This window comes from Grampus griseus (genome assembly GCF_964374135.1).
Source record: "Grampus griseus genome assembly, chromosome: 2".
NCBI lineage: Eukaryota > Metazoa > Chordata > Mammalia > Artiodactyla > Delphinidae > Grampus > Grampus griseus.
In genome coordinates this window covers 873097-894433 of record NC_139018.1, presented here as the reverse complement: position 1 = coordinate 894433, position 21337 = coordinate 873097, and the positions used below count along the sequence as shown (strand labels likewise).

The 21337-nt window shown below is 61.5% G+C and overlaps 1 protein-coding gene across 1 annotated transcript in view; it reads right to left on the bottom strand.

Annotated features, from left to right (window-relative positions):
* Positions 1-18598, bottom strand: part of AHNAK2 (AHNAK nucleoprotein 2) — a gene marked incomplete at its 5' end in the record, with an annotated part of 31510 nt that extends 12912 nt beyond the window's left edge. Inside the window, 6 exons of the mRNA XM_082648254.1 lie at positions 146-330; positions 1049-1199; positions 2103-2186; positions 2952-3050; positions 3163-3221; positions 18544-18598. Of these exons, the coding sequence (XP_082504380.1) occupies positions 146-330; positions 1049-1199; positions 2103-2186; positions 2952-3050; positions 3163-3221; positions 18544-18598 (633 nt within the window). The remainder of the gene's footprint in view (positions 1-145; positions 331-1048; positions 1200-2102; positions 2187-2951; positions 3051-3162; positions 3222-18543) is intronic.
* Positions 18599-21337: the final 2739 nt, after the last annotated feature.

The following is a 21337-nucleotide window of genomic DNA, read 5'->3' as shown; positions in this document are numbered from 1 at the left end:
GGAGAGAGCACCTTTTGGGCCCCCGTACAGGGAGTCGAAGGCAGGGGCTCCGGGGACGGGAGGGGGCAGTGGGGGTCCCCTCCCAGCCTCAGCCTGGGCACCCGGAGCCCGGCCGGGGCCAGCTTTGCTGGCCATGCAAGCGCACCTGCTTCTTGCTGCCCCTCGAGCCCCGTGGAGCGCCGCCGGAAGCTCCCTCCTCGTCCTCCCGGGCGGGAAGCTGCCGCCTGACTGTGAACTGGGCCTTGTGCGGCTCCGAGTTCTGGAGGATTTTGAGGGCACCTTCGTATTTAATGTCGTCAAGGAATGTGGTCGTGCTGAGCAGCTGATCCCCTAGACAGAGACAGAGCGGTCCCCCCACCTCAGTGCCCCGGACCTCGTCGGGCCTCACGGGAGGGGTCCACAGGGGTGCGTGACCGAGGAGGCGACCCTGCTCAGGCTGCCCGGCCCCTTCCTTCTCTTGAGCCCCGGGTGGGAAGGAGCCCCCATTTCCAAGCAGAAAACCTGTCAGAGCGGGTGGCCCCAGCCCGGACACGGCTAGGTAGTCTCTAGGGACTCATCTGAGTCCACTGTGGCCCGTCCCCCTCAGGCCCCACCCGATCCTAACGGGACCACGGGGACGTGGGGGTGGGGTCGTGGCACCCGATCCTGATGGGACCACGGGACGTGGGGTGGGGTCGTGGCACCCGATCCTGACGGGACCATGGGGACGTGGGGATGGGGGACCACGGGACGTGGGGATGGGGGACCACGGGGACGTGGGGATGGGGCCATGCTGAGTCCACTGTGGCCCGTCCCCCTCAGGCCCCACCCGATCCTGATGGGACCACGGGGACATGGAGATGGGGCCATGCTGAGTCCACTGTGGCCCGTCCCCCTCAGGCCCCACCCGATCCTGACGGGACCACGGGATGTGGGGATGGGGGACCACGGGACGTGGGGATGGGGGATCACGGGGACGTGGGGATGGGGGACCACGGGGACGTGGGGATGGGGGGCCACGGGACGTGGGGATGGGGGACCACGGGGACGTGGGGTGGGGCCGTGGCACCTTCTCTCAGGCTGAAGAGCTTGGCAGCTGAGGACTCCTTCAGCACCTGCTTGACAAAGATCCCCTGGTCCCCGCCGCCCGTGACAATGTAGCCACTGGCTCCGGCCTCCACCTTGGTCTTCAGTGTCCCCTCCGTCGCCTCCTGCGTGGACTAGAAGCACATCGGGCCCCAGTGAGCATACGCCCGCCCCACAGTGGGCATGGCTGCTGGGAGGCTGCCTCCCCTGAGGCCAGGGACCCCGGAGTCCTCCGTCATTGGGCAGCTGAGCCCGGGCACGGGGTCCAGGCTCTGGGGGAAGCCAGCTGCCGCCGTCTCAGCTGGGAGCAGCCTCCCCTGTCCCCGACCCCTCCTGCCAGGACTCAGGAGCAGCCCGGCCCCGACCGTCCGGGCCCAGCAGGGCTCGGCAAGCAGCGGGGACAGTTTTCTGCCTGCACGTGGCCAAAGCGCTCCTTCATCAGCTCCTGGCTCACCGCCGCCCTCACTCCAAAGCGCTCCTTCATCAGCTCCTGGCTCACCGCCGCCCTCACGCCGAGCACCAGTTACATACGAGGCAGCTGGTGCTCAGACCAAGGAGGGCCATAAACGCTGAGGAAAAGACCGGAAGCGGCAGGGCCAGCCTGGCCTCGGACACGACAGCTCCTCTGGGTCTGGGAGAGAGTTAGGATTGCTGGGGCCGCCAGTGACAGCAGGCAGCGCACCCTCCTGGCTGGGAGCCTACAGAGCCCAGCCACTTCCGTGGCTCTGGACGCAGCAGGCAGCAGCCGTACCCACTGTACAGCTGAGAACACTGAGGTCCGTGCGCCCGGGTCCATCTGGTCAGCAGGCTGGGCCCTTCACCGTGAGAGCAGAGGGGTCTGGGGGCCGGCCTGGACCAGTGTTCCGGAGCCCCTACCCACCCCCGGGCCTGATGAGGGAGGTGGCACGCCCGTCCGCAGGGCACAGGGCCACACTGCCGGCTTTCCGGCTCCTCGCCTTCTCGCTCTGGCCCTGGCTTCCCCCGCCGGAGCCCGTGTGGACGGGCCGCCCCCCCACATCAGCTCCTGGCACACCCACCTCCAGACGGCTCATCCTGGAAAGCATCTGCGAGTCCCCCGAATCCCGCTTCCACCAGGACCTCCGCCTCCTTGGCGTGTCTTCCTGCAGCAGCGACAGACAGCGGGTCACCAACCTGCCCCTGCCCAGGGGACGGGAGGGACTCGGGGAGGCCCCAGCTCAGGGGCTAGATCCCCCAGAGTGTGCTGTGTGCAGGGGAAGCTGAGTTCCTCCAGGGGGAAGGTGACTCTGGGCCTTTGTGATTCCCACAGGGCCCAGCCCCCGTGTCCGCAAGTAGAGGGGGCAAAAAAGAAACAGTACAAGAAGGAGGCCTTTGGGACTTCCCTGGCGGTCCAGTGGTTAGGACTCCGTGCTTCCACTGCAGGGGGCACGGGTTCGATCCCTGGTCAGGGAACTAAGATCCCACATGCCGCCGCACGGCACGGCCAAAAGAAGTAAGTACGTAAACAATTCTGAAGAAAGAATGAGGCCTTCAGTAAACACGCCTGGTCCATGCCTTCCCCCAGGTGTCTCCAGGGGTGGCCGCGGGACCCTGTCTATGTCTCCTCGTCAGAGAGGGCACGTGTGTGCACATATCCTGTGCCCCATCGCACGCAGGAGCACGAGGTCTGTTCCCCACGCACACACACGTGTGCCATCTCAAGTGCGTCCTGGCCAGCTGATGGGAGGGCTCCAAGGAGGACCGAGGAGTCAGAGAGGACAGCCGAGCGGACGCCGCTGTGGCAGGGCAGCGTGGCTGCACAGGTGCGAGCGTGAGGTGCCCACACAGGGGATGCAGGAGGCGTGGTCACCTGTGGCCGCACACCTGAGCCTTCCCCGAGCCTCTGGCTGTCTGTGGAGCAGGCTTACCGGGAGTCCGAAGCCGGCGCCCTCAGTCACGTACTCGTAGACGGGCGAGGACCCCTGTGGCCGGGGCCGAATGATCTCATCCACAGACCCTTCCGTCACCTGGCAGGAGGAGAGAATCAGGTCACCCTCAGCCACTTGGGCTCTGCTCAAGTCCAGGAAAGGAGGGGGTGGGGGCTACGAGTGGGGCACATCCTCCCTGGACCTCACTTACGGACTGGTCCTCTGCGGTTTCTGCATCTGTCTCTTCAGGCTGCAACTGCCGGCCAGACGCTGCAAAGGGAAAGGAGGAGTCAGTGGAGGCTTGCAGGTGGGCAGAGCAGAGGGTGGAGCTGGGGGCAGGGGCCCAGGAGAGGCTGTGTACCACAGAGGTGGTGTAACCCTGGACCCTGGGTCTGGGAGCACATGCAGGGGTCGGGGGAGGACACACAGCCCCTGAGCCAGGGAGAGTGTGAGATCAGGTGTGATGGCAGTGAGCCAGGACAGACAAAGTAGATGGCTTCACAGAGTTAGTCACAGAAAGTTACTAAACAAACACACAAACAAAGCAATAACTACCACCCTGACGGGGAGAGTCAGGATCCAGAGTTACTATAATAATGTCCAGCGTTCAACAGAAAACTACATGACATGTACAGAATCAAGCAGGTAGGATCCACACTGAAGAGCAGAGCAGTTAATGGAAACAATCTTCGAATGTCCACAGCTGTTGAATTCGGCACAGACTCCAAAGCAACATTCATAAATTTATTCAAAAAAGTGAAGGAGACCATGTTTAAAGAATTAATGAAAAATATGATGACAATGGCCCAATGAAGAAAGAATGTCATAAAGAAATAGAAATTATATTAAGAAAAAAGAAAAAAGCCAAATGGAAACTCTGAAGTTGAAAGTCTCCTAGAGGGGCTCAATAGAGGGCTGAGATGCCAGTGGAAGGAAGCAAAAAACTTGTAGGTTAGGGGAATTCCCTGGCAGTCCAGTGGTTAGGACTCAGCACTTTCACTGCCAGGGCGCAGGTTCAATCCCTGCTTGGGGAACTAAGATCCCTCAAGACACACAGTGCAGCCAGAAAAAACAAAAAATGACCAAACAAAACAAAAAACTTGTAGATTGATAGAAATTAACCAATTTGAAGAACAAGGGGAAAAGGATTGAAGGAAAATGAATAGAGCCTCAGAGATCTGTGAGATGACATTAAGAACACCAATATATGTGTAGTTGAAGTCTCAGAAGGAAACGAGAGAGAGAGAGAGAGAGAGAGAGAGAGGCAGAAAAAAATGTTTGAAAGAATAATGGCTAAAAACAATCTATGGATCTCAGAAGCTCAACAAACCCCAGTAGGATAAACACAAAGGGATCCAGACCTGGACAATCACATCAAAATGTTCAAGGGAAAGAGAAAAATTTGAAAGCAACAAGAGAGAAGTGGCCCATCACATTTACCAGTACAGCAATACAATTACTAGTCAACACCACAGAAGCTAGAAAAAAGCGGAACAGTATATTCAAATTGCTGAAAGAAAAACTTTGTTAACCATGAATTCTACATCTAGCAAACTGTCCTTCAAAAATAAAGGCAAAATAGGGACTTCCCTGGTGGCACAGTGGTTAAGAATCCACCTGCCAGTGCAGGGGACATGGGTTCAAGCCCTGGCCCAGGAAGATCCCACATGCCACAGAGCAACTAAGCCCATGTGCCACAACTACTGAGCTTGCACTCTAGAACCTGTGAGCCACAACTACTGAAGCCCGTGCGCCTAGTGCCCGTGCTCCACAACAAGAGAAGCCACCGCAATGAGAAGCTCACGCACCGCAATGAAGAGAGTGCCCCGCTCACCGCAACTAGAGAAAGCCCGTGCACAGCAATGAAGACCCAATGCAGCCAAAAATAAATAAATGAAATAAATAAATTTATTTTAAAAAAAGATGAAAAAGATGTGTAGCTAGTAAGTCAGTAGTGGAAATAAAATGCAATACTAAAAATACACGTTGTTTTATACATATATATAATGTATATAAATAATTTACATTAATATATAAAGTTAATATATAATTAATTATATATAACGTATACATCGATATTCATTTATAGATACAAAATTTATATTTATATATGTAATATATGTTATTAAGTAATTATATACCTGTGTATATATTTAATTAATTCTAAAACAAGACAAGGAACCAGGGAAAGAGGAGCAAAGGATGGATGGAATAAAATAGAAAGCAATTAGCAAGATGGTAGGATTTAAACCAGCCATTTTGACAATACATTAAATATAAAAGGACTTAAAATTCCAATCAAAAAGGTAGAGATTATCAGATTAAATTTAAAAAGCAAGACCTGACTACATGCTATCTAGGAGAAATGGACTATAAACAAAAAGAAGTTAAAAGAAAAGGAAATAAAAAATACATACAGTGCAAAAACTAATCATTTCATAATAATAAAGGGCACAATTCATAAAAAAAAATAATAACAAACCTAAGTCTGTATATACCTAGTAACAGAGGCTAAAAGCACTGAAGTGAAAGCTAGCAAAAATGAAAGGACAAAAAAGACAAATCCACAATTACAGTAGAGATTGTAACATTCCTCTCAGTAATCGATAACCTTACAAAACAGAATAGGTAAGAACACTGATCCACCCATCAACCAATGAGGCCACGGCGGAGATCACTCCTCCTGACAAGAGCAGAGTACACATTCGTCTTAAGTGCACATGGGACATTCACCAAGATAGATCATAGGCTAGCTCATTTAAATGTCTCAGTAAATTTAAAATAATTAAGACCATTTCAAATCAGCTAGGCATTTTCTCTGACTCTCAACGGAATCAAGACGGTACAGTATAACCACTGTGAAAACGAATAGGAAGTCCAGAATGGTCCCACACTTTGTAAGATCAGTTAACTTTTGACAAAGCAGCCAAGTTATTTCAATAGAAAAATAATAGTCTTTTCAGCAATGGTGCTGGGACAAGTGGATATTTATTTGGGGAAAAAAAACCTAGACCCTTACAACATAGCACATGTAAAAATTAACTCAAAATGAATCATAGAGCTAAATGTAAAACTTAAAACTATAAAACTTCTAGAAGAAAACACAGGAGAAATTCTTCACCACCTTGGGGGAGGCAGTGTTTTCTTAGGCAGGATACAAAAGTGTGAATCATAAAAGAAAATCTGATCAATCATATTTCGTCATAATTAAATACTTCTAGTCTTGAAAGACATTCTTTAGAAAATGAAAAGGCAAATTCAATATATCCGACAAAGAACTTGCATCCAGAAGAATTTCTGCAAATCAATAGAAAAAGACAAAAAATTAAAAAAACCTCAATTAAAAGTGGGCAAAAGATTTAAACAGACACTTCACAAAAGAAGATGTACCAGTAAGCACGGAAAAGATGGTCAACTTCTTTAGTCGTCAGGGAAAAGCAAATTATTAATAAAACCAATGGCACAAAACAAAGGTCCCGGAACCAGACTCATACAGATACAGCGCTGTGGGAAAGTAATGATCTTTTCAGTCAGCAGTGTGGGGTCCACTGGAAATTCACAGGGAATAATATTGATATCGACCCCTAGGTCAGCCCCAGGAAGTATTAATTCCATGTGGATTGCAGATCCAAAGTTTAACGATACAGTTTCCAGAAGATAAACCAAAATGACACTGGGGATAGGGAAACAATTCTTAACCAGGACACAGACAGCACTAGCCTTAAAGGAAACAACTGATTAATTGTTAAAATTATTAAATTAGGGACTTGCCTGGTGGCACAGTGGTTAAGAATCCAATGCAGGGGACACGGGTTCAACCCCTGGTTGGGAAGTAAGATCCCACATGATGTGCAGCACCGCCAAAAAAAACAGTAGAACGAAAAAAACTTGGGAGTCTCTGTCCGATGAACTGCGTCCACAGACAGTGTGGGTGAATTTCACAAACTTAGTGCTGCAATAGAGCTAGACATAAAGAGCTCAAACAGAACCCACTGCACGCAGTTCACAGGTGCACTGGTGTTGGAAGTCCTTTGGGAGGGGGCAGACCAGCGGGGGAGAGGCCTCTGGTGAGGATAAGGGGTACTGGTTACACCAGTGTGTCCACTTTGGGAAAATGCATCCAGCTACACACATATGATTTGTACCTCTCCCAAAAAATGTTTAAATTCTACATAAAATTGAAATGAGGAAATTATAAACTTTATGCCAATAAATCTGAAAATGTAGAGCAATTGGACATATCCCTAGAGAAATAACTGCGAGCGCCGCACAAGGAGAAACAGGCTACGTAAATAGTCCTGTGATGATTCAACAACAAAAGCCCTTCCTTAAAACCGGTCCACAAGCACCTCCGGGCCCAGCGCCCCCAGAATTGTCCTCAGTATTCCAGGAGAAGCAGCCCAGGATCTCACACTAGGTCTGGCCCTGGGCTCAGCCACACCGCCTGTGTCTGTGACTGCATTGCTGGTGAGGAGGGGACACGGGTGCCCACTCCCAACCCACCGCAGCCAGCAGGGCTCAGAGCCGGGAGGGAATCCCTGTCCCACGGGCCGGGCAGCCGGCATGGGCACCAGGCACGTCCCAGCCCCCATGGAACACACGGGGGAAGCCCAGTCCTGGCGGGAGTGCAGGTTTGGCTGCTACCCTCTGGCCAATTTGCTGTGTGACCCTGAGCAAGCCTGTCCCTTCTCTGAGCCCTGATTTCCCCATGGATGTCAGAGGGCTACTCTGCCCACCCAGAAGCCCAGAGGGACCGCAGGGAGTGGGAGGTGGGCGGAGAGGAGGTTGTGGAGGAGGCGGAGGGGAGGGGGGGGAGCGCGGCGGGGAGGGGGGAGCGAGTCCCAGGCTGATTCAGGCCCCGCCCCCGGGAGCAGTGGCGATCAAAGCCTGTCCCCCACCGAGCCCGCTGCCCTGCGCGGAAGCCAAGGGCAACGGCAGCTGACCCCACTCTCTCCGGCCGCAGTTCCCCTTCCAGTTCTGCCGAGACCCTCACCCCCAGCCGCAAAGTGGGCGCGCTGTGGGTGAGCAACGAGGAATCTGAGGCTGGGGGAGGGGAAGCCACTGGCCCGAGGGGGCTCAGCCCGCGGGGCTGCGCGGGGACTAGACGCGGCGGGCGGAGTCCAGGGTGGCCGCGCTCCCACCCCGGCCATCCCGGGACCGGTCATTGCGGGGCTGCCTCTCTCGCCCTGTGACCGGCTGGGGGTGTCGGAGGGTCCCCACCGGCCCGGGCTCGGGGCTGGGGCAGCCGGCAGAGCGGCGGGGAGGTCTGCGGAGCTGCGCGGACGCGCCCAGAAAGGCAGCCCGGCCTCCCCTGAGCCCCACAGCTTTCTCTGAGTCACCGCAAGGCAAGGCCCGGACCGCCCTCCGCGCGGGGCAGGCAGGTGTGTCCCTGGGGGCGAGGGCGGCGGTCCGCCCAGACCTGGGAAGGCTCTGGACCGCGGCTGCTGGAGGATGGCACCCCGAGCGGCTGTGCGGTCGGGCCAGCCAGCGGGGCCTTGGGCTGGGCGCTGTGTGCCAGGGGCGGTGCGGTGGAAGGCCCCGAATTCGGGCGGGGACACCCGGGCCCTGAGAAGCCGTACCCCCAGATCCGCTCCAGGGCAGGGGTGAGGAAAGGTGTTAGCAGCCGGGAACCTGGGGGCGGGGGGGGCTCAGCCAGCCCTGCTCCAGCTGGACCACCGCGCCTGCCTCTGGGCCCCCACCCGGCCCAGTCCTGCCCTCCCAGCCACCCGCTTGGGTGCAAGAGCCCTACACCCGAGGTAGGAACAGAAAGCGGGGCTCGGGGAGGCGGGGACAGGCCTCGCCCAAGGTCAGACCGCTGGGAAGATGCCCGGCGGGTCCCTCTGCACCCTTAGGACAGAGCCCCAGGCTGGCTGGAGCCTGGCCGAGATGCACAAACAGGAAGGAGGGAATCCTGCCTGCCACAGGGCAAGGCCGCCAGCAGCCCTGCCAGCCTCAGACGTGCCCCTGGGGAGGGAAAAGGAGGCACTCAAGCACCCCCCAGAGCACTGTCCTGACAGTCCCCATGTCCTGAGGGCCCCACCCCCTGAGTGCAAGGGAGGTGTCCTAACAGCCTGCCTGGCCTGGCCTTGGCCCCACAGATAGCCCAGACCCAGCAGTCGCCTCGAATAATGACTAATAAAATAAGGTCACCAAAGCCCCACTTTACAGAGAAGGATGTGGAGGTGACATGCTGGCGCCTGGTACGTCGCCAAATGCCCTTACCCTGTCCTCGAGGCTCAAGGCCCTGCTGTGACCCCAGCACCCTGGTTGGGCTACGTGTCCATCCAGCCCCTCACCCTAACTCTTCCATGGCCTCAAACACTACCTACCGGGGGCCTTGGGTGCGGGGCGTGGTTGGCACCAGGCCAGCTGAAAAGCTTCGCTCCCGGGAATTGTAATATTCTGGGGTGGGACCTCCAGGAAGTGAGTCTATGGAGGGGGCAGAGCCGAGATGTGCGATGCTGGCTGAGGGGGACCTGGTGGAGAGGTGCAGAAAGGGGGCATTTGCCTGGATGACTTCCCCATACTCACCTTGCCCTTTGGGCCCCGGACTGAGTTGGGGCCTCTCCCGCCAGCCCCCAGCCAACTGGGGCTTCTTAGGGGGCCCAGAGCAGGGCCACTCGTGGGTGTGGCAGTTTTGCTTAAACAGAACCCAAGTTTGCATCCAAACTGGCCGCTGCCAGGGCCCAGCTCCAGCCTCCAAGTGGGGCCGGGCGTGGGCGCAAGTTGGTGTGTCACGAGGGCAGCGGTGGGGCTGGGGGACTGTGAGAGCGGTGGGGAGGAGAGCTGCGAGCAAAGGAGGGCCCTAGATAGTGGCCTGAGTGTCCGGCCTTGGGTGCGCGTGCGCGTGTGTGTTTATGAGCATGAGGGCGTCTGCTCACGGGGTGTTCGTGCTTGTGCTGGGTGTGTGTGTGAACGTGCACAGCCTCAGCTGAGGCCCCTGGCCGGCCCAGGGAGCCGAGAGAGTGGGAGCCCCGGATGTAGGCTCCCTCCTCGGGGGATGCTGGTGCCCACAGGGGCGCACGGGACGCTCGGCCTCACCCCATCCTGGAACCCCACGAGGAAAGTGCTGAGCTCGGCTGACTTGTCATGAGACCGTCAGACTTTCTGAAGCAACACCCACGGGCAGCCGAGGGCCCGCCCCGCCTCCCCAGCATTTCCCAAGATGAGCCTGCTGCACAGGGGGGCATCCCAGCCTCCTGCTCTGCCTCCAAGGCTTCGGGAGGGCCCAGGAACCAGCCTCGGCCTGCCCGGGCCTGGGGGCCAGCACTCCTCACCCGCCCCGCGGCCACTGCCACTGCAGCCGCAGCAGCAACCAGTTTTCCCATCGCCCTCTCCGGCCTGTCAGTCCTCCTGGCCCGCCAACATCGGCAGCCTCCCCAGTCTGCACCGCTGCTGCCTGGGCCCCAGACCTCCGGAGCTGAGCTCCAGAGCAGGCTCTGCCCCGACCTCTGTCCTTTCCACATGCAGTTTCCTCCGCTTGGCCACCCTGTCATCATCTCTGGCCACTGCCTGGTCCCTGGTCCCTAGAGCAGTCTCACAAATGTTCAGAGCCCGGCCCCCACTAGGTGAACGCTAGTGCTGGGCACAGGTGGGCAGAGGAAGGGAAGGTGAGTCCCGCCCAGCCTGAGGGCGCAGCGGGGTCTCGAGGGCTGGGAGGGGCAGCAGGTGGGCCCGGCGCTTCTCCTCCTGCACCTGGAGACACCGAGACCGGAAGCAGGCCCACCAGTCCACCACCTCCCTGGGCCCGGCAGCCAAAAGGAGCATCCCCACCTCCTGTCCACCCCAACAGGACCAGCGGGCCCGAGTCTCTTTCTCTCTGGGCTGAAAGGCCAGCACCTAGATGCCCAGCATGGTGTGACCCTGTGACAGGGCAGCCCACCACCACGGGCACCCCCCCCGCCCACCTGGCACCTGCAGGTAAGCGTGTCTGAAGCACCCTCCCGCCACCCCCCAGGGCTCCCAGTGCACCAAACGGCCATCTTCTGAGGACCCCCTGCAGGCCACACGGCCCAGCCTTGGGGATCTGCCTGTCCTGGGACTGAAATGGCCATGCTGGTGCCCTTGGGCACCCTCCAACATCGGCTGGAGCTGAAGCAGGGCAGAGTCAGGGAGATGCCCGGCCTGGCTCTGCCACCCCCCACCCCTGTGCCCCCACCCTCCACCTGCTGGGTGGTGAGGTGATCAGGTGCCCCAGGGCTAAACCCAGGAAGGCAGGGGACAGGGGGCGCAGTGTGGGCACAGAAGACAGCGCAGCCACTTACCGAGCCCGACGTCCTCCCAACTTGCCCAGAGGTGAAGGTCCCAGGTTTGCAGCTCCCTCTGGCCGTCCTCCCCACTCCTCGCCTCCACAGCCCCTCCCTCCACCGCCCCGCCCACAGGCCCCTTCTCTGCTGTGCCAAGAGCCCGCCAAGCCCCCTTCGCCCTACCAGAGGGACTGGGCGGGTCCCCTTACAGGCCCCCACAGCTGGGCCAGGCCCCCGCCCCTCCCCCAGAGCGCCCCCGCAGGCCGAGCAGCTGACTGGGGGAGGAGACACCGCCCAGCTCGGGGTGTGTGAGTCACTCACACCGCCCCGGTCCAGTCTAGTCCTGCTGTGTGGACAGACTCAGATGTCACACAGGACCGTTCCGGCAGGCTGTGCACGAGCCTGGGACAGAGGCTGAGGGCTGTCGGGCTGGGGGTACAGGGGAGGGGTGTGGAGGCATAGCCCAAGGCGGGGACGGAGGCCCTTCCAGGAGGGAGCCAGGATGGGCACAGGCTACTGCTGCCTCTGGAACCTCAGTGCTGCACGGCCCCCCAGACTCTGCTGAGACCACTGCCCAGGGCACAGCCAGCCCCTTCCACAGCCAAGGCCACAAAGGCCAGAGCGGGGCCAGACCAAGCCCACCCACGGCCTGGGCCAGTGGCCTTGGGGAAGGTGGCCTTGGCCACTGCCCCCCTGCCCATGCCCTTGGAGGGTGGGTCCCCGGAACCAGCAGTTTTAACCACCCCCTCCCCAGTCGTTGCCCAACTCCCCCGCTCCCCAGACCCCACCTGCCGGGCCTGCCCCCTCCTGTCACCTCACCCTTCTGCCCCCAGGACTCCCAGCTCCTGCCCTGGGGGACCCCTGAGGGGGGCGGGAGAACGCGGATTCTGGCTCCAAGGCCCCTCCCAGCTCCAGGAGCCCAGGCAGGCCCGGCAGGCCTATCTGCAGATCTGCTGCTGGTCCGGGGGCTGCCCTGCCCTGCGCCTCTCAGCCCCGTGGGGTGGGGCCCAGCTGGCTGCGGGCACCTGCATCCCACAGGCAGGTCGGAGCAGGCCGGCACAGCTGAGGGGCCCAGGCTGGGGTTCAAGGGTGGCAATGGATCAGCCCGAACCTGCACCTACACCCCCACCAGACACACCAGGCCTGCAACGGTGGCCGCAGAGCTGAGGGCTCCTTGCTGAGGGCAACAGGCACCGAAAGCAGCTGCAGGGAGGCCGGGCCCCCACCAGGACAGGGGAAGCCCGGAGCGACCTGAGGTGGGGTGACAGCAGGGGAAGGCCCCCGGCCGCTCGGAGGGCTCCCGGGTAGGCGGAGGGCTCCACCAGCTCGAGGCCAGTTCCCGGCACTGCTGGGAACACTGGGTGAGAGGCCTGAAGGAGGAAAAGCACCCAGGGCCCCCCCGGCCTGTCCCCCGTGAAAACCTAACGGTCATAAAAGACTCTAGTCACACTGAGACAGGAAACCGGCCAGGCCTGCTGGCCAGTGACCTCACCTACCCCACCGGCCCACACAGTTCTCACCTGGGAATTCTTTGTTTACTGCTTGACACCCCACCAGACTGTTACCGACACCCCCAAGCGCCCCGCCCCGCCCCCGCCCCGGGCCGGGCCTGCTGACTCAGCTGGGAGGCGGGGGTAGACGCTGGCACGGAGCAGGGTCACCCCGCCCCGCCTCGTCCCCTCTGAGCCTGGGCGCTCCATCACAGTGAAGCCGTCCGCCATCCTCCTGAGCCCTCTGCCACCTCCCCTGCGGCCACCCGCCGGGCCCTGGACCATTGTGACAGCCTCGGCCGGGCTCCGTCTCCTGCGGCCAGGCACCCCCACCCACTGGCTGGAGGAGGCCTCAGCCCTGACACCCTATGCTCTGACCCCGCCCCCCACAAGCCCTCTCCAGACTCCAGCATCCACCCGCCCGGCTCAGACCCTGGACTCGCTCCCTCAGGAGGCCAGCGCCAGCAGCCCTTGCCGTGCTGTGCGGGGGCAGCTCCAGGGCGATGGGAAGTGGCTGGGAAGGGAAGGGGTCAGCTGCTGGCACGGGGCTCTGGGTCAGGACCACTGTGACCCGGTAGCGGCGAGAGTCAGGGGGCCACTCCTCACCCCGCCCCTGGGCTGGTGTCAGTCCCGCAGGGTGTACCTGGCTCCCCAGCGGATAAGGGCTCTGGGTGAGGAGGCCCTGTCCACCCACCTTGGCTCCCGGGGACCCCACCTGCCGGGCCCCTGGCTCCAGGCAGGTGCTGGGCCAGCTGAAGGGACGCTGGCCGGGGCAGCTGCTGCGCTGCCACACCTCCTGGCCTGGATGCGGGCTGCCCAGCACGTGTCCGCCGACCCCCGCTGCACCGGCAGCCGCAGCTCAGAGCCGCCAGGACTCCAGGCCCTTGGAGTCACTGTGGGAAAGGGCGGGGCGGGGCCAGGGGCGGCTGATGGTGAATCCGCCGGCGAGGAGGTCGGGGCAAGCGTGGCATTCTCAGGGCATGTGTCACGGAGGAGCCCGCAGGTGCTGCCACCCAGGAGCAAGACCTGCCGGGGCGGGGGTGCGGGAGGAGCCGCCTGGAGGGGTCCTGCATTCAGGTGCCGGGTGGGAGGCCACCCTCTTCCCGCCTGGAAGGGTCTGGCAGCACTGGCAGCTCTTGGGAAACAAGGGCACCAGCCAGGGTCGGGGGAGGAGTAGGAGGGGCGGGGCCCCCAGAGCCCAGTATGGGCAGCCCACGGTCTGACCCCCACCCTGGAGTGGGCAGCCAGCCGGAGGCTTGAGCCCCAAACAAAGTAGGCTTGACCTGGCCCAGCGGGGCCTCACCTCCGGGGCCTCCAGCCCACGCAGACACCGGCACCTGGGTGGACCCTCCAGTGGACAACGGGGCTGAGCGAGCCTGTCACCGCACTGTTGTGACAGGGAGGCCCAAATAAGGACCCCACCCCGGGTTTCCTGGCCCGCTCCTTTCTGAGCCCCGGCCATCCTCTCGGCAATGGACACCCACATCCGGTGCTGTGTCCGGGCAGGAGCCCATCTTGGACCTTCCCGGGACTCCTGGCAGTTCAACCAGCTAAGAAGGTGGAAAGCCCGCCTCTGCTGGCGGCTGAGAGCCACAGCTCCGCCTACCGCTCCAGCAGCAGCCCTGGGCGCGACGCGCCGGCGAGTCTCTACGGCCAAGCTCTCTGGGGAGGGGCCCAAAGCCGCCCCTCACCCTCGGGTACACACACTGGGTCCTCCGGCTCCCCGCAGGGCAGGAACCAGGTGAGCAGTGGGCACGGGGGGACGCCACCTCCCACCCTGCCCGGGCCCCTCAGGCCTCCTGGGCCCAGCTCCATCTTTCCATTTTAGAAAGTGCTTCTGACTATTAAATATTTATCCCAGCGAGGTGGACCTTTAGCGCCCAGCCGCCTGTGCCTCCAAAGAAAAGAAAAAGGGAAACCTGAGGAAGAGGCCAGGCGGGCAGGCAGGGCCTGCAGGTGCCCCTGAAGGCGCCCGGTGTGCCCGGACCCGGCCAGGAGGGGCAGCTGCCCTTAGAATGGGGAGGGGCTCAGGGGAGCGTGGCCAGCTCTCGCGTGTGTGCAGCTGAGGCTCCCCGTCCACCCTCCCCACCCTCAGCCTCAGCTCCTCGATGCCCCTCCTCCGCCCTGCTGGGCCTTATCCCTTCCCCTGGGACCTGCCCTGAAACCCTCTGAGGCGCCCCGGTGCCCTTGGAACATAGCCCTCCCGCCTAACAGCACGGTCCCTACACCTCTCCACCCTTAACCCCACCCCCATCCCCAGACCCACCCTGTTAAGCTACGTGCTGCTCCCCAGTCAACATTCTCTCCAGGCCTCTTGCACACGATGCCGCATCAGGCAGCCCTTCCTCCTGGAAGCCCTCCCTGACTTCCCTGTGCACCGAGGTGGCACTGACGGCAGAAGCCCCACCTGTCTCACCTTTGATGAATGAACACTGGTGAATCCCTGCTCCCCAGTGTGTGAACATCTAAGGCCCAGGGCCCCTGGGATGCACAGATGGACGGGTGGGTGGACAGGCAACCCCGCTTCACATTAGCCCTAGGCGTAGGGTCTGCCTCCTCCTGCCCCTCCTCTGTCCAGGCAGAGGGCCAAGCTGGGGAAATCTGGGCTTTTCACCCCTGAAATGGGTGGCGGGGGCCCCCAGATGGCCCATGCCCCACCCCACCTCCCTGGGGTTCTCCTCGCTGGGACCTCCACTTCCCCACCCCCAGGCAAAGCAGCCCCAGTCTGAACCTGAAACACAGCCTTTCAGCAAAGGCAGTCACAAGAGAAGATAGAGAGAGGGTTGGAGTCTGAAGGAGAGCAATCCAGGGGGCTTCCTGGAAGAGGCAGCTCCTGGCTGGGCCCAGGATGGAAGACTGGCCAGAGGGAGAGAAGGCCATGGCCTTCACAAGGGCAAGGCCATGATGAGCCCCAGGTGGAGTGGGCGCACAGTGGGAGGCAGGTGGTTTGGGGCACTGGACCCTCCTATCCACTCCTGGGCCCCACCCTGCTTCCTGAGGCTGGATCTAGGCTATCCAGAGTGTTTCTCCACAAAGAGAAGAAGTGGGGGTGCTGTCAGGAACCTGTATGCTATCACCAGCGGTGGCTTTCAGAATCGTCCTCATTAAAGTGTCAGGAGGGTCGGTACTCCTGCCCAGGATGGCCTCTGAGGCCTCTTCTCTGTGCCCGGCCTTGTGGGCCCCCTGCCTGGTGGGGCAGGGCAGCATCAGAGCGTGTGGCATGGCTGCTCTGACCCCTGTGGAGGCCAGAGAGGCTCCACTTTGGTTCGGGGCTCTGCCTCACTGCTCTGAAACTCAGTGTCCCTGTCTGCAAAATGGGGACACAGCCCTCTGCCAGTGTGGACAACCCAGGCAAAGCCACCAGTTTGGACTGCTCACTGGAGCCACCCCTTGGCCTCCCTGGCTACACGGCTCTACCTCTCTGCCCCGCCTGGGCCGTGAGCAGCCATGGTCGCTCCTGTTCATAGATTCGAGATCCAGCCGCGGCCCGGAGTCCAGGCCTGTGCGGAGGCCACCGGCCCTGTTCAGAAGGGTGAGGCCACCACAGGGCATGCCCGACATTGCACTGCTTTCGGGAGAGGCCCCGGTGTTGCCGTGGCCCCCTGCCAGGGAGAGACCACCCAGATACGCCTCATGGTGTCGTCTGCTCCTGGGGCTCTCTGACCCCTGTGGGGGCTTCTCAGGGTGGGTGTAGGAGGGGCCTCAGGCCAAGCCAGGGGATTGAAGGTGCAGCGCAGAGGCCCAGCCTGGGAGTTGGGGGCTCCCTATCAGTAGTCTAGCTGCCTAAGACCCAGCTCTGCCTCGGGAAGGAACCAGCTGCCCCTGGGATAGGAAAGGGGGGCCCATTCCAGGTGGAGGTCGCCTGGGAAGGCAGTAGTGGGGTGGGGGTGCGCGGGTGCTACTCAGACTGGCCAGGCACAGGGAGGCTAGGCGGGTCCTGTGCTGGTGTGTTCCCAGCACAGCCACCAGGGGGCAGCCTCCGAATGCAGGCTGGACCAGACATGGCTCCCTCCCCCGGGCCCCTGTCTGGGGCACCGACAGGATGTGGGAGGGGTCTTCAGAGGACCTGGAGGGACTGGTCCAGGAGGGCAGGTGTGGGCTGGGCAGAAACACGAGGGGCGGGGAGGGACGAGGAGGGCCTGCCCATCTCTGGCCTGCTAGGAGGGAACTGCAGCTGGAAAATGCCTGGACTGAATCCCCATGGCTCTGTATTAGGAATGCATGTTCCCTGGCCCCCTCAGAAGGATGGGGAAGCCTGGGAATCTGCATGCTGGACACAACCCCCCAGGGCCAGGTCTCCTGCCAACGCCCATGAAAGCCACTGACCTTGTTCCCTAAGAGGGGATGGTTTTGCAGGCTGGACACAAGGAGGAACTGCCCCAGAGGCCAGAGAACCACATGTCAGAGTAAGAATGAGGGCCTCAGCTGGGGAGGTGCTCCCAGCACAGGCCTCTGCAAGGCAGGAGGGTGGATAAGATGGCCCGAGACCCTGCAGCTTGGGAGTCTCCAGGCGGCCAGTAAGTGAGGAGAAGGCCATTGTGGGATGCGAGGCAGAGCAACGGCCCCAAGTCCTTTGGGCCCCGCTCCTCTCCCTGTGACGCGGCACATTCCCAGGGATGTGGGCCAGGCCCGCCACAGTCAGGAGGAGGGGGCTAGGGACCCATCATTCTCCCGTTGGCTGTCCAGGGAGAATCGGGGTGCCTTGGGTTCCCACCTGGGCAAGGGAGGCCGAAACAGGAGGTCAACTGGGCTTCAGTGCTAACCAGATTAATGGGCAACAGGAGGGACCATGGGGGCTCCTGCTGCAGCTGAAGGGGAGCCCCACCCCCTCTGCATCAGCAGTGCCATCGTCATCGATCTCCGCTTTCCCCAGGGAGTGGGGTTCCACCTGTGCTAATGCAGTGTGGCCCCAGCCCCCCTTGCTGGCAGCTGGCCAGGTGTCCTGGGTGTGGCCAGGCTGCGGCATTACTGACCCTGGGCTGGAAAGACTGTCCCTGCCCCACCCCACCCTGCCCTCCACGATGCTGAGACACCCAGACCCTGGAACCAGGCCCAGTGCAGGGACAGACAGATGACAGACAGAGCACCTGGTTCTCATTCTGCGGCCAGAGGTGCAGAGGGAGGGGTCCTGCCCCATGGGCAACCCCCACCTACCCTTGCTCAGAACTGGGGGACCCTGTGGCCTGAGCTCTGACCCCACTCAGGCCCCTCACCAAGCCCCAGACCTCAGCCACCACCTAGCCAGTGAGCCAGCACACAGCAGCCACACGCTGGAGCCAGCCCAGCCCAGCCTAGCAGTCCTGGACCAAAGCCAACAACCCCAACTCCTGGTCCAGCCAGACTGCTCTCCCCAAAAGCAGATCAGAGGGCAGTCCTGGCGGCAGGTTCCCACCGCCTGCTGACCCACGGCAGTCATGCCCCACTTACACGTGCGGCCCGCCCCAGGCGGCTGCCTCTAGGGACAGCACACGTCCCAGAGGGCTACAGCAGGGGTACAGTTGACAGAGAGGGAGAGACAGACAGTGAGTTACAGAGAGAGAGGCGAGGAGTGACAGGGTGGTAGAGGCGCGTCAGCGACCCAGAGAAACAAAGTGAGCGGCAGGGATGGAGAGGGGTGGGAGGCCAAAGGACAGGGACAGGTAAGAGATGAGACGCAGGAGGAGGGAGGCACAGACCCGAGCAGCCCCCGAGGCGCAGAAACGCGCTCGAGACCGCGGGCCGGTCCCGGAGGCTCCCCCACCCTGGCCGGCGCCGCAGCCCACCCGCAACGCGCGCCCCAGGACCCGCCCGGCGCGCGCCCCGCGCGGAGCCCACCCGCCCCGAGGGGAGCGGGCTGCAGGCGGGGAGGAGGCGCACCGCTGCCGGGGGCTTCGGACCAGGTGGGCAGCATCATGTGGAAGCAGTCGCACATCTTGGCGGCCGGGCGGTGCTGGCCGGCGGCGGCCCGTCGCGTCCAGTCGCAGATCCCGGCTCCGCCGCGCGGGCGGCCAGGGTGCGGGCGAGCGCAGCGCTCTGCCTCCGCTGCCCTGCGATGCCGCTGGCTGCAGGCCGCGGACTGCGGGCAGAGCCGGCGCCCCCAACCCCGCCGCCGCCAGGACCCCGCCCGGGCCAGCCCAGCCCGAGCCCAGCCACTGCGGAGCGAGCGCGGGCGGAGCCGCCGGCCTCATTCAGCCCATTGGCTGCTGCCCGCCAGGCCACGCCCCCTAGTGGCCACGCCACGCCCCTGTCCCTCCGGGAACCGGCTTGACCCAGGCCCCGCCCACTAAGGCCCAGCCTCTCAGTCCGGACCCCGCCAACGTCCCACCTCCAGTCCGATCACCGGCACAGGCTCCGCGGCAGGCCCGCCCCTCCACTAGATTGGCCCCGCCCCGCGCCCCAACAGAGTCCTGAGTGTTGACTTTGGACGCCTGCCCGGGGGGGTCGGGGGTGGGGGGCCCGGGGGCGGTCCCCGGACGCCGCGCCAAGACTCCCGGACTTGACCTGCGCGCCGCAGTCTTGCCTTCCAGTCCGGAGACAAGACATTTCAGTCACAAGCTGGGGAGCAGGGCACCCTGGGCGAGGGCGTAGGGGCAGCGGAGCCCAGGGAGGCCACGGCATGTGATCTGACTCCACTAGCCCGGCCCTGGGGGCTCCTGGTCTGGAGGTGTGCGCAGCGGGGTAGCATGGTGCCACGGTGGGGGTGGGTAGGGAAGGGTCCTGGAAGGCTCCGGGCAGACAGTCTAAGCTCGGACTTCAGGAGTAGGGAACAGAGTTCTGGACCGAAGCAACGCAGTAGTGTGTGTGCAGAGGACAGACGGAGTAAGAGAGCCGAAGCTGGTTCACACCGCGGAAAGTTAGGCTCAGGGGGGTTGGGGGCAGGGGGCAGCAGGGCTGACTACCAGGTGGCTGGGGGATGTCCCTAGGGGCACAGTGCTGGAGGTCAGGAGCCCCGCAAGAGGGTGGGGGCTGGACCGGGGCAGGGTTGTGATGAGGGAGAAGGGTCCTGGATGTTCCGGAAGCTGGCAGAGGGGACTTGGAAGACCACTGGGGAGGTTTAGGGGCCACCCTGGGCTCCAGCTTGGGTGTCGTGCAGACGTGTGCAACAGGGCACGTCTGGGGGTGTGGGCAGGGAGTGGGGATGCCTGGGAGAGCTCTGTTTCCGAGGAAGTAGGGGGTTACCTGAGGCCCAGCCTGGCGTAGACCTGAGGAAGGGCCCCTTGGGGAGTGCGGGTCCTGCTGGGGTGGGGGTGAAGCGCCGGGGCCAGCACATTCCTGGGGGCTGCCCTGAAACGGTGCCGGTAGTGCTGGGGCAGATGAAACACACACAGTCAACTTTTCCTGGGGCAGAAAGGGGCCAGGCTGAAACAGGAGGACCACACAGACACACAGACTTGACACAGACACAGAAACACACGTAGACACACACATGACACAGACACACAAACGCTTGTAGATGAGATGTCACACACTGACACCAATACACAGATACAGGTCTACTTGGATATGTCCCCATGCACTCAGAGACAGGCACACACATGCACGCGCGCGCACACACACACAAGTGCTTGGGAATACACTCATACACGTGCACCCACTCAGGCCCACATGCCGGGATGTGCTCGACAGGACGCAGACACACACAGGTGCACACACAGAGCACACTACTTATTCCTGGGCTCACTCAGGGATCGCACAGCTGGCAGGGCCCAGGTGAGCCTGCCCAGCGGGACGAGTCATGCCTGGCAGTTCCCGCTAGCTGGGCTGCAGCCAGACGGCCTTCCAGCAAACGGTCAGACAGACACAAACATCACTGCCGGGAAGAGGCCCTGGCGGCCTCCCGTCTCTCGAGCCCATGGCATGACGGGGCACAGCCCTGTCCTTTAGGTGGGGACATCGGGGCTTGGGTCTCACCCCTCCTGCCCTGGTGTCTTCTCTCAGGCCAGGCAGCATTGCCCTGGGGCCCGAGACCCTGCCCTACTCGGTCCGGATGGGAATCAGTTACTTGTGGGCACAGGGAGAGAGCTGTATGTGTCCCTGGGTGTGTCTGGCATCTGCTCGGGCCTGTCGGGAGTCTCAGCCTGCCTGTCCTGTGTGTGTGTGACTCTGGCCTTGTGGGCCTGGGAACAAGGGGCAGTCTGTGCAGTCAGCACAAGCTCTCTGGGCCCCTGCCCAATTAGGCATGTGAACTTGGATAAGTCGTGTGGCTCCCGGGCCCCGTTCAGCTGAAGCGGCCTCACCCTGTGTGGCATATATCCTGATTTTCCAGCATGGTGCACACAGGGCTGCGGTGGCTCCTGTCAGCTCTGTGGGGAGGCGGAGGGGAGGCCAGGGGGCTGCCCCACCTAAACAGAGGCCACTGAGGGAGAGTGGAGGTGGGCACCGCTGGCCCCTCTGGGGACAGTCCCTGGGCAATTGGGTGCTCCCTGGGAATCCAGGCCAGCCGGGGCCTGGAGGAGGCTGAGGCAGGGACCCTCCCTGGGGCCACTTCTGCCTTTGGGCTTGGTGAGGGCTGGGTGGGCTGACATTTTCCTGCTGGGGCCGAGTTCACTCTGCAGCCTGGGAGTTGACTCAGCACTAGCTCAGGGCCCCAGATCCAGGATGAGGGTAGGCAGGGACACCCCCGCCCCGGCCAAGGGGTTGCCCCTTCCCCTCTCTTGTGTCCCCTGAGACA